This window comes from Chanos chanos, chromosome 3 (genome assembly GCF_902362185.1).
Source record: "Chanos chanos chromosome 3, fChaCha1.1, whole genome shotgun sequence".
Classification (NCBI taxonomy): domain Eukaryota; kingdom Metazoa; phylum Chordata; class Actinopteri; order Gonorynchiformes; family Chanidae; genus Chanos; species Chanos chanos.
In genome coordinates this window covers 31,614,818-31,627,842 of record NC_044497.1, presented here as the reverse complement: position 1 = coordinate 31,627,842, position 13,025 = coordinate 31,614,818, and the positions used below count along the sequence as shown (strand labels likewise).

Sequence of the window (13,025 nt, the reverse complement as noted above, 5' to 3'; positions counted from 1 at the left end):
TGAAGTATTCATCATAGTGACGATATTACAATAGCAGTGAGATGCAGCTTACTTACAAGTATGTCTCCCCACATGTAGGCCTCATCAGAATCTTCACAAATAACTGTCAGACAAAGCATAGGTCAGTCCCAGCAAACAAATAAAGATTGCCCTCCACTTATCCCCTGTATATAAAAGAAAGACAGACTTCCTCTGAGGATTTCACATCAACACCGCCAAAGAGATTAAAGGTGTATGTATTGGGAGAAACAGATTTCTGTGGCTGGGCACACGGCGAGAAGGTCCTGGGTTTGAATCCCGACTGGACGTGCTTTCTGTGTGGAGTTTGCATGTTGTCCCCGTGTCTGCGCAGGTTTCCAGTGGGAGCTCCGGTTTCCTCCCACAGTCCAAAGAAATACAGGTCAGGCGAATTGGAGATACTTCATTGCCCCTGTGTGTGAATGTGTTTGTCTGTGTGTCTACCCTGCAATGGACTGGCGACCTGGAGCCCAGTGAAGGCTGGGATAGGCTCCAGCACCCCCACGACCCTAATTAGGATAAGTGGCTTAGAAAATGAGTAAGTTAGATTTCTGTGGTGTTGTGCCATCCTTGTTCATAAATGACATGGCTTCCAAGGAAAGCAAGCATGAAGGCACCTGCATTGGCACAGATGAAAATACACCTGCCTGCATATAAAAAGCCAAGTAGCAACATAATAAATTATCCGTAAGAGACTGAGGCATGTACTTTAATTCTACTGTCACTCTGTTGCTCGTGGGTAATATATAGGCATCTGTGTGAGACTCAGTCTAACTGTGACAGGCTTAATGTGAGGTGTGTTTTGAAGGTGAATGATTATGGTTCCTTGACCACTCTGTGGATCTTGGACAGGTCACTGTTAAGGTGGCTACTGGCATACAGTATCTGTAATAGTTGTAGTATCCCTTGCCATTGAGGCTGTTTATCTCTTCAACTAGCAGGGCCTCTGGCAACTAGGGATGGCGCAAATGATTTTTTTTTTATTTAATTGGGCACAGAGGTGTACATTGTAACAAACATGATAAACACTGTAACAATTATGTAGTCATTTTTAGAGGGGTGAATCAATGTAATCATTTGTATTAAAACTTGTAACTGTAAAATCTTTTGTATTACAAGCGAGGCTGGGCCGGCAGGGGCACCCAACCACAAAGAGATGAGGCAATGCATATCCTTTTTGGGGGAATTGATAAGAATATGTATAAGAATCGGTGCTTTGTGAGGATTGCTTCAGCCACTCCCGGGAATGGCTCCGTTTGTTGTATGCTGCTTTGTGTTTTTGTGCTACTGATTTATAACATTTCCCTGGCAAATATGAAAACTTCACAAATTCTCTAGGTTTGAATACACTTCACATTTTAGCCAAGGAGCTCGCGAGCTAGACTTAACAACAATTGCAGGTTATTAAGACAAGCTCAAAATTTGTTCATACGTATGTCCTTCGACACTCTCATTTGCCCATTTCTAATTTTCAATTACACCATGCAATTTTGACTGGTTTTACTTTGATTTCTTCGCATTTTCCATGCCCGATTAGGCTCAGTATCCACAACTGTAGCCATTGCTTTCGCTTCCTTCAAATAATCAAATAATCAGAGCAGAAATCTGCGAGTAACAAATCATTATGAAACCAACAAATCTTTTACACTGACGTGTGGTTTCTCCAGACCCAACCAAGGACAGCACCAGCCACGTGCACAGACCATTTAACGCATGCGGTGATAGACACACAGGTACACCAACTGTAACGAACTTAAACCCTCCACTGGAACATATCGATGCAGAGTTTATATTAAACTAATTTAATTACTCGTATATACATGTTTTCCACAAGTATCACGCATCCCAGTCATATCTTAATTATATGATGTGCCGCAGCTGTTCCATTTAAATATGACACCTTCTCATATTTTCTATATAAAATTAATCCTCAAACATGTGTCTCTGTAAGGCTGTTCCATCTCATATGAACACATAAACATGTTACCAGCATTTCTGTAATCGTTTTTTCTTACATACTATTAAAATCGTTACTGAGTAAAACAGGAAAAGGCCATCCAATGTATTGAGACAGAATGCATACCGGCAACCAATATATCAACCATCCAAATCTAAATACTTCACAGATAATACACAGAGATTATGCATATTTCTTTCCAATTTATTAACATCTTGTTTGTTCTGAATATAAGAAAAGTGGCAAAGCTCCTTTTCAGTTTGTAACTTGTGTCTTGTAATAAAATAATACAGTTTGACATATGGATGTTGTGAACCGGCTTCAAAACTATGGTAGTTTTCAAACAAGGCATTTCATAGGAAAAACGTGTTCAGGAATCTGAGGATGATGAGTCTTTGACGTCTGTACTTTCTGTGGCCTCGCTGACTTCACTCATTTCTTTACTCTCTCCACCACTGTCACCATCTCCTTCCTTCTCTCCATCCTGCACTGACAGCTTCTCAACGAGACCAGTGACAGGAGTGTCCTGAGACGTGGGAGCCTCCGAACCCCAGAGACGCACGCCTGGTTTCTGTAACTGCACATCACATTATGGATCAGTTGTCTGTAGGAGTATACAATAACATCAGTCTAATTATGCGAAATGATGTTGACTGATCAGCAATAAAGACATGATTAACAAAAAAGTGGCAAATCTCTAACAGAAACATAAAAGAAATATTACAATGACTAATTTGAATTTCAAAGAACGTGTTGCGCACAATTTAAGAAGTCTTACAAGGAGAGTAAAAAAAAAAACACAAAGAAAACAGCCCTGTCTCATGACAGCTGATTGACTGGGAACGCACAAACCTCGTCTGCCATTTGTGTAAGATTCCTTTTCATGGCATAAGCATCCTCCCCATCTGCATAGTATTTTGGCTCCACTTCACTAATCCTATGGTACAATGATAACAGAACAGCATGGTCATCTTCACAATGAAAACAATGCAGGAAGTGTGTTTGGGAAAACAAATAGTCGCTATACTCACTGGAATTTTAGGGTGTTGGAGTACAGGTGAAGTGCTGCCCGGTTGCTGAAAAAAATATAATTAACTATACTTTTTCTGAAATTCATACATTAAAATCCATTAAATCTTGTTGTTACACTGAGCACATAACTGAGTGGAAGCACATACCTCTTCCTGACATGAAGAGAAACATATTTAGCATTGAAGTTCTCAATCATTGCTCTACTGGCCTGATCCATCAGTTTCTGAGCCAGACCAAGCCGTCTATGGGATCGCTTAACTGCCTATGTGTCCAGGAAAAATAAGATGAGTTAAACTCAAATAACTTTTAACAAGTTAAGATCTTTCCACTTGTTACCAAAAAAGTTACCTTGAAGGAAAAAAAACTGACCGAAAACATGAGAGAAAGAAGATGAAAGATGTACAAGGATAAAAAAAGGAGACAAATATATCTCACACACTCACAAGTGATGTAATATGTCCATGAGGCACATCATCAGGGTCTTCCTCCCTGTGGCACAAAATACACAATATCACATATCCTGTTGGCAGCTAAGCACTGTATCCTTTTAAAGCAATTATTTTTTTTACTGTACATATATAAAAAATACACCACCATGGGAGGTATAACTAACATCTTACATTTTGGCGAGGACATATCCAACTATTTTTCCATTCTCGTCCTCTGCAATGTACGAGAGCTAAGAATGACAAAATTAAACAGCATCAATAGAGTATCAAAAAAACGTGAGCAGATATAACAAAAGGTAGGCCTATATCTGGCTGGGTTGCTACATACCTGAGGCCATGACAAGCCATGGTAGAAGTAATATTTCATTTGATAATTCTCTGGAAGACACAGCAAATTGCAATGCTGCATGTTCATCAGATCTTCTGGCTAAGAAAGAGAATGACGGATTATATAAAAGGTCAATCAAAATCGCTTGTTATTTTGTTAAAGACATGATGTCATAGTTTTAGGGTCTTTTAGGTCCTTGACAAATCCATTGCACAAACCTGCTGCTGAGTTGTGTTGGCCTAATGAAAAATTTGGATAGAACTTTGACTGGTTCGTTCCTTTATAAATACCAGAGCTAAAAAAAAAAACCCTCAGGCACTAATGGGATCTGATACTACCACTCAATTCTAGTTACTTCATATAGTTACTGGTAAGCTAACGTTGGCTAGCACGCGTCACTCTTGCAGCTGTGCTAGTTACACAAGCTGACATAAGTTGCTAAATCACTTACCCGTGCATTACGGATATTCATTTTTCCTGCTTTGAGCTTTAGTTGATGACACGCTGCCTTAAGTGCAGTTGTATTGGAGAGACAAAGATAGAACTAGCCAGTTCGACCAAGGCGGCCTGTCTGTGCTACTCGTGTGTAGGTTTCGTCCACTTCCTCTAGGGGCAAAGAGATACGAAAGTTTGAGTAATACCGTCACCTGCTGGTTTGGAGTATTCTGAAAACAATCGTTTGGGTAGTACAGCTGCCCCATGCCGGTGTCGCCAGACAATAACATCGTAGTTATAAGCCTTTCACAGCAACTTCAAAGAGCAACGCCTGTCTACCTTTCATTTTTTCTGCTCAGATAAAACGTAGTCCTGTTATTGTACCCTGACTTTGGCTGCAAATCTACTAGATGTGTAGTAATTGTAACTATTGTTGATTGTCTTGTTATCTTGAATCTTGTCTGACGTTGTCATCTCTCTCTTGCATTCTCATGTGAAAATTCTCTCTCTCTCTCTCTCTCTCTCTCTCACACACACACACACAGAGAGAGAAAGAGAGAGAGAAGGAACAAACATACTGTTAATCACAAGTGTGTGTTTCCATTTGCGTTCACATGTCCGATGGAATAAAGCAACAAAACGATAAGTCGCCACCTCTGAATACATTTACTCAGTGCTTTTTTAAAATAAGCCTTACAAAGTCAAACACGCTTTCCTTAGTGTACCACTGGCCCCAAGGTTATTGTTACTCAGTTCGGGTGCCAACTGATGTCAGCTGACAATCTCTGTAGAGCAGTGAGCAGTTACTATTGGACAATTCAACTGCAAGGGTCACTAAAGGTGCTGTCAAGAGGAGAAATCTGATGTGATAGAGGGATTATAAGTAATGGAAGCCGAACTTTATCAAAATTATACGAGAAAGTTATTAATATTATCTGATGAGAATGACCCTATGTATATTGAACAAATATGCTGCTACTGGTAGCGATGATGGAAAGAAGAACCCTGACTTCCGACTTGATGTCATTAGGGGGGTGTGTTGCAAAAATAGAGCCCCTTTCTATAGACTGACTAAATAATGAACCGATCGTTAAGACATAATTCTGTAGCAATTCAAATGATTTACCATAGACTGAGTTACTACGATCAACTTCTTTCGGGGAAAATGTTTTTAAGCATTCGTTTATCTGTTATTCTGGTCGCTGATGGAACTTAATTATTGCCTCATCGCCCGACTTCGAATATTTGTGCTGAAAGCTGAACGTGTATAGGCTATATATGTTTTCAACTCACATGTAATTTATAAGAACAAACAAACTAACTAACTAATAAATAAATAAATGAACGAAAGTGCTGTTCTTTTGTGCGGACAAGCGTCTTCAGGAAGAGGCGGAGTTAAAGTAGGGACGAGTCGGGGAGAGCTGACTGTGAGCAACAACTTTGTGATGAACTTTCATCTGCTAAGAGAACAACAGAGATCGCGATTTCAGCTTTCGAGGGAGAAGAATCTGTGCTGTCCGAAGTATGGACTCAGCAGAAGGGACTAAAAAGGACCCAGAGTTAACTCCAGGTAGCTAGTTAGAAAGTTTTCGTAAAAGTCGATCCTGACAATAAATTGCCGACAATCCAAAGCAATCACTTGCATAAAAGAACAATAAAAAAAAGAGAAACGCAATCTCACGTTACACATTACTGTGTTACATAATTAGAAAAAAGTAACTCTCCAGATTGATTTATTAGTGTAGGCTATTTTAAATGGTTACATTAAGGGACTGGGAACTATGGCAACATTTCCAGCTGTGAGACTAAAATTTTGGTAGCTTCTGTCGCTACGTGTCATGCACTAGTCACACTTGAGCTCAAAGCCTTTTGCGTGTTGCACCTCTGTCATATGGGAGTTAAATGGGTAAATAGTGACTTTTTGATAAGAGCACAATGCTTTATCAAAGTATACATTAACTAAACGGGTTAGTGCGTTGGTCTTACGTATCTGAAAGCATGTTGTCTACAATATTGTTCCACTGTTCCTGTTATCGCTCTGTGGATACTATTTTACGATTTTTGACCAACACTGTTTACTACGTGAATTCTCCACATTTTACATCCACTTCTTCCATTTGTCCACAGAATGACTCTTTAATAAAGTGAATCAATATTGTAAGTGACAGAGTAAAGAGCGACCGTGTCATTTAATATCTCTGTAGATCCAGGAGGGCAGGAACCTAATCAAAATGATCAGGACCAATCAGGCGCTGAAGCCGTGATTGGCAGGCAGCTAAGTGAGCCCGGACGCTTTGCCTATGCTGGTTTATGTGGAGTGTCCCTGGGCCAGCTCTTCTCAGGACCTGAACAGAGGTATTCCCATGAACTACACCGACCTACAGACAGAGTCATGCCGACCTGGATCTCAGCTGTTGTTTGTTGATCCATCTACAGAGTTATAAATATTTGAACAGAATCAGTTTGGGATGATCTTGGTGAATAGTTGTAGTGTTGTGACATCACAGTGTTCTTTTGCTCCATTTTAGGAGCTTTCGGGAGCAATTTCTTGAGGGTCTGGTGCGCTGGTTGGGTCTTGATGAATCTGTCATGCCAGTCATGGGGGCTTTCCTCTCAGGGCTTGGGTTTGAGGGTAGTGACACCTTCCTTTCCATCTTACAATCAGAATCTTTACTGAGTGCAGGAGCCTTACCTGTCATGCAGGTGAATAAACATGTACTGACAATACCAGTAACATTCACATTCGTAAACCAGTTTAAAGAGGTTATCATCTGAAAACTCTGTGTGATATTTATGCATCTTGTTTTTTCAGGACCTCGTGTCTTTCTCTGTCAAAGATGGTGAGGAGGCTGTTTTTACTCTGTAACATTTTTGTCTTCTAATGAGAGATACCATAACCAAAGGAATAACCTTTTTCTGCTGCTGCACCTACCTGATGTTCACACTCTTCCCAACATCCAGGTCATTATGATGCCCGGGCCCGTGTCCTGATCCGACATGTTTGCTGTCTACTCCGTGTATCCCCTCAGCAGCTCGAGGACTTTGAGGAGACACTTGGAGAGCGACTGAGAGAAGGAGGAGAGGAAAGCGAGTGAGTACAAGAGCGAGGAGGGGTTGGTTGGGGGTTAGATATTTAAGCTAACTTTGTGTCAACATTGTGAATCCTGTATATAGTCCACAGCATTGATTTTACTACTGTTAGCCTGGTGTCTGCTGTTATTCAGCCGTGCATACAGCACACAGACCTTAATTATGAAATACTGTCTCAACTTTTAGTTAAGGCTTGAGTTTAACAATGTGATCAAGGCATTGCTTTAAGGAATTAGAAGTGAATCATGTCGATAAACCCATGCTGTTTTCTCTTCGTAGAAAACAGATGTTTCGCTTAATCATATACATTTAGTTTGTATTTTTTGTTCCTTTTGTGTTCAACTGCTTTCATTCAGGATTTGTTTTAATAGTAAGTACTGTTTTAAAATTTTGTTTTGGTTTTGTAGTTGTGTATCTCATGATTATTGATTGCTATTATAAATGCACTGATGAGCAGTAATGTTCTGATCACCTAAGCTTTCTCTCTACTTCTTTGCCCCTTCCAGTAAGAATTTTCAGTCTACTTTCTGCTTTTTTGTTTTTTTTGCCTTTCAGAGAGGAATCATCGAGGCGCCAAAGAAAAGAGAGGGGCCGCAAACTGCGCCGCTATTTCCTGATTGGCCTTGCCACTGTTGGTGGGGGCACTGTAATCGGTAAGTCTAAGAGAATGTAAGAAAAGAATATGTTAATGCTTTTTACACGTCTCTCCTTTTTTTTTATTTGTTCATTCCTTTTCATTATTTTTCTGTTTAAGCTTTTATCTCCTGATTCAGAATGTCCATATTTTCGTATGGTTTTAGGTTAGTCATGCAGAGAGTTAGTTGTATGACTGTTGCCCTTTGTCAGGTGTGACAGGGGGACTGGCCGCTCCCCTGGTGGCGGCGGGAGCAGGGGCTGTCCTGGGAGCAGGTGGGGCAGCTGCTCTCGGTTCAGCGACAGGCATCGCCATCATGGCCTCTCTGTTCGGAGCAGCAGGAGCTGGATTGACTGGTGAGTTCATCCTAGACAAAATTTTCCTGTGTGTAATTACCATTGGACTTTTAGCCTGAATGTTACCTGCCTTTTGTCCAACTCTGTCCGCCTCTCTCTTTCTTTCTGGAAATGGGAAACTGAAAAAAAAAAAAAGATTTTTGCTATTCTTTTCTTTCTCAGGCTATAAAATGAAAAAACGAGTGGGAGCGATTGAAGAGTTTCAGTTCCTTCCCATGAGACCAGGAAAACACCTTCACGTGACATTGGCTGTGACCGGCTGGCTTTGCAGTGGAAAATACAGTCAGCATTCATATCTTAATATGTACTTACAGGAATCCTATGCATGTGGAAACATAGTATTTATTACCGTTTCAGTGAAGGCAGCCACATGTCTGTAGTAGTAGTCAACATATCATTCACCATGTCACTTACTTATTCCGGAACATTTATGCTTCCTGTCCCTCTGTCTTTCTTCAGGTTCTTTCCAGGCACCCTGGAGTTGTTTAGGTGCATGTGGAGAGCAGTACTGTCTGGTGTGGGAGTCACGCTTCCTTCGGGACCTGGGGTCGGTCCTGGACTCGGTGTGGGATGGACTAGTCAGTATGGTGGCATCGGAGGCCCTAAAGTACACAGTGTTGTCAGGTAGGCTTTGTGTAACCTTGAACAAGTTTAGTTTACTTTTTCAAGTTACCAGTCTCACTTTTTTTCTTTCTAGACTTTTTGTTGCAGAGAGATTTTTACAGCCTTAGCAGTAGCATCAGTCCTTCTTGTTTCACTGATTACTGTTTTAAGTTTGGTCTGTCGATTTGTCATTTCATCTTAACATATCTACACAAAGCCTGACCTTAAACCACTTGATTCAGTCCTTACTCTATTAGTGCTTTGAAGATAACAAGCACAAAACAGAGTGCTCACTATTTAGTTGGCTCTTATTTATTATTATTTTTTCTCTTTTTTTTTTTTTTTTTTGCCTTGGCTGCTCAGGCATAGTGACAGCTCTCACGTGGCCTGCGTCCTTATTAGCTGTGGCCAGTGTAATTGACAACCCCTGGGGAGTGTGTCTGAGTCGCTCTGCAGAGGTGGGAAAACACCTGGCTCAGGTGCTCAGAAGCAGGCAACAGGTAAACAATGTGTTAGATTCAGGAGCTCCTTTTTTTTGCTCAGGTTTTATAACAAACCAACTTAGTGTATCCTCCATCTGTGTGAGTGCCACTGAACCTTCAGGACATACAACAGAAAAGCAAATAAATGGTGTTTCAATTGTTGGAAAGACTAGAAGAGCAAAGAGCTGACTGCTGTAGTCAGTCTGTTCAGCAGTAGTAGTTAATCTGCTGTAGTTATGGTGTGACTAATCACCTTTAAAAGCACTGTGCATGAAATATTCTGTAATGTTACAGCATGTGAACATCTAGATATGAGATCATATAATCTCCTCATTAAAAGCAAAAAAAAAAAAAAAATCAGTTCAGTACTTGTCTTTAAAAAGTTCTTGTCTCCTTCTTCTCTCTGTCTCTCTGCATCAAGGGAAAACGACCTGTCAGCCTAATTGGCTTCAGTCTTGGAGCAAGAGTCATCTACTTCTGCCTACAAGAGCTGGCCAACGAACAAGGTACTTTGATAATATATGTCTTCTACCCATCAAAGAGCAATTATGTATATGTAATTTTCAAAGCAACATTACTCACATACTCACACGTTGTTCACACGATGTTCCCTGCAAATGCAAGGCAATGAAAGAAATTGTATTGCAATAGTCAAGGATACACATTGTGAAGCATGTTACACAGACAGAAAGACTGTTTTCCGTTTCATACCACAGACTTCGGTCTTTGTGTCTTCGTGAAGGAGGTAATGTCGACATTCAGAACGCACAGTGTGTGTGGGCTGCAAATGAGAATTTGATCTGATGCAGCAGACTGAAGGATGTGCTATGTCTCATTATGTTTTAGGTAGTGAAGGTGTCATTGAGGATGTGGTTCTACTGGGAGCTCCTGTGGATGGATCAGACAAGGTGTGGGAAAGGCTGTCTAAGGTTGTTGCCGGAAAAATTGTGAATGGTTACTGCAGGTTAGATTTTCAGTTAATAATTCATTCAATAATAAAAATTGTCACACTTCATATATGTGCCTAATTATTGCAGTTTATTAGAAGTACCTTTGCATTTTTATGTATTTCTGTAATGTAGAGTTGTATAGAGTATGATTATCTATTTATTATTTATACTGAATTGTTTTACACTGTAAATGCAAATGTAGTTATTATGTGAAAACACAGTCAGTAAGGTTACCGGGATCTGATATTTTGGCATTTCGGTTGTAATTAGAGGTTTATGTTATTTCCAGAGGGGACTGGCTTCTTGGATTTCTCTATAGAAGTTCATCTGTCAAGCTATCTGTCGCTGGGCTGCATCCAATCAGCTCCAATGATCGACGCATAATCAATGTGGATCTGTCATCTGTGGTGAGTAAATGGTGTGAAATCCAACTCGTACACCTGTTCACACGAGCTGTATACACACTAACATATGTACAGGCGTACTGATTGTAAATGTTCAAAATAGATTTGATTTTCTGTGGTATCAGTGAAATGCTTCAGTGCCTTCATTGAAGGCCTATTAGCCTTCGTTTGGACTCAGAATATTGACTTTAGATGACATGACATTTTGGTTTGAAAAGCTTGGGATTGACTGAGCAAAGTTCAATGTCTCATTGGTCTGGGCATTTTAAAGGGTTTTCAGGGTTTAAAGTTTTGTTGTTGTTTTTTTTTTTTCAAGACTGACCTTGTATTAATGTGTAGTTATTATATGCATTCATGACAAAAACCTTGAACACTCCCTGTGTTAATTCTCTCTGCAATATGCCAATGAGGGAGAAGTGTTATGTAGTAAGACTGGCTTTGCAGTTAACAGTGACTGTGATGTAAGCCAAGTATTCATTCATGTAGGTATATAAACACAGTTTATTCCAAGATATAAAGAATAAGAGTGCTGGGATCACATGAGTCTTTTCATCATTTTCATACTGTAACAGTGCATGGAAGCTCTGCCAAACACACTATTCTGATATTATCACCATTGATTTAATACATAAAGGAGTCCATAAAGGAGTGACTCAGTTAAATCAAAGCATCCAGACAGGCATCTGAGAGGAGGTATGCACATAGAACAGAAAATGAAAATTACAGAGGAGGAATGTTGACCTGTTGCTATCAGGGACTAAATGCCTGAGAAAAATAAATGGAAACATGGACACTTTTTAAGCTGTTACGTGAGACACAGTGATCTTATTAGTACATAAGGACACAGAAATTCCACTGTTGAAAAAAAAAAAAGAAATCAGAAAAAAGGAGGCAGAATCCAGAGATAAAACGAACATGAAGTTATGTGGAATTCATTTAGCAGAATGCCAATAATGTGTTTGGCATTTCACGAGCTTGCCTCTAAGTAAAGTAATGTTAAAATGAGTTTTATCTTCCTCCAGGTCAAAGGACACCTAGATTACATGCGTCAGATGGACACTATTCTTGTGGCTGTGGGTGTGCCTACCCAGGAGCATGCTGGACACGTGATTGGCTGCTCTCACTCACTGACTGTTGCTCAGGGAAAATTGGAAACTACAGAGTCCCAGACAGCCAATGAGAGTGGAGTTGGGGAGGAGAGGCATATTTGCAACCCAAATGAAACTGAGCAGACCAGCACCAGTGAGGAAATGAAAAAAACAATGAAAAAGACATTGGAAGGGAGTGATGAAGTTCCAGAGAAGGACAAACCAGGAGATGGTTGGGACATCCCAGATATATCAGATCTCTTAGATTCACTTAATGACTCTGATTCTGCAGCTGAACGTAACGAGAAGGAAAACAGTTTGGATTGTGCTCAGGAAAATAAGCACCACTGTGAAATTAGTGTCCCCAAGCTCAGAGAAGAAGAAACAGAGGAAACTGATTGGGACGCTGAGCAGTCGTCCTGGGATTGGGACGCTACACACTGGACAACCGAACACACGCACACACCTGACCGAACTGAATGCACTGCACAGGACCCACTAATCAATGGAAAACCTGCCTTTTGTCAGTCTGGAGAAATACCACATTTCCATTATAAGCCAGTAACAGAACAGTCAAAGTCTACAGATTCAAATGGCAACATTCCTCAAAGCAAAACAGAATGTGGGGATTCATTTAGCTGAGCCTGTCCTCATTAATTTAATTAAGTTATTTTGGTTAATGTCAGATTAACTGTTACAGCCTAACAATGTGATTCCAACATTTGTTTCCCTTTAGGTACATTTTCATCATTATCTGTTGAATACTGTGCATCACCTGGGGATCTGAGTAGACAAAATAAGAACCTTAATTAAAGTGTTAATTGCAGTTTCAGAGACAGCCACTTGACATTGCCTTGGGTATTAGCAAGATTTCCTGTCTTTTCTTCTAGTTTTTCCATCTGTTATTTTGGTTGTTATGGTAATAACAGAAGTGGGAGCTTCACTACAGTGTCTGCAAATCTCTGTTCATCTTGTCTTAAACAGATCCTTGCTTAGCCTTTAAACATGCAACACCCTGTGTTGGCCATCTCACTCCCACCCCCTCACTGTTTTGGCAATAGTCGTGTGAATAATACACTCACTCTCTACTAAATTCAACACCCCCTCATTCCCTGTCAGATTTTTTACTTAACCACTCTCTTTGCCACCTTACACATTTCATGTGTGAACCTCACTGATAAATATTCACAGTTTCCTCT

General features: G+C 40.2%; 2 protein-coding genes across 2 annotated transcripts; one reads left to right on the top strand and one right to left on the bottom strand.

Moving 5' to 3' along the window:
* Window positions 1-2,163: 2,163 nt before the first annotated feature.
* On the bottom strand, window positions 2,164-4,365 carry naa10 (N-alpha-acetyltransferase 10, NatA catalytic subuni). Its single transcript, XM_030768911.1, has 8 exons — window positions 4,236-4,365; window positions 3,785-3,883; window positions 3,628-3,686; window positions 3,451-3,496; window positions 3,154-3,269; window positions 3,007-3,051; window positions 2,828-2,912; window positions 2,164-2,552 (listed from the first exon to the last, which is right to left on the bottom strand). Exons 1-8 carry the CDS (start codon window positions 4,254-4,256, stop codon window positions 2,346-2,348), a joined length of 678 nt encoding a protein of 225 aa, XP_030624771.1. The 5' UTR covers window positions 4,257-4,365; the 3' UTR covers window positions 2,164-2,345.
* A 1,320-nt stretch (window positions 4,366-5,685) lies between these two features.
* Window positions 5,686-12,769, top strand: tmco4 (transmembrane and coiled-coil domains 4). Its single transcript, XM_030769721.1, has 14 exons — window positions 5,686-5,789; window positions 6,424-6,574; window positions 6,748-6,922; window positions 7,032-7,059; window positions 7,181-7,310; window positions 7,865-7,962; window positions 8,156-8,299; window positions 8,462-8,581; window positions 8,759-8,923; window positions 9,266-9,402; window positions 9,806-9,890; window positions 10,231-10,348; window positions 10,624-10,741; window positions 11,761-12,769. Exons 1-14 carry the CDS (start codon window positions 5,744-5,746, stop codon window positions 12,466-12,468), a joined length of 2,223 nt encoding a protein of 740 aa, XP_030625581.1. The 5' UTR covers window positions 5,686-5,743; the 3' UTR covers window positions 12,469-12,769.
* Window positions 12,770-13,025: the final 256 nt, after the last annotated feature.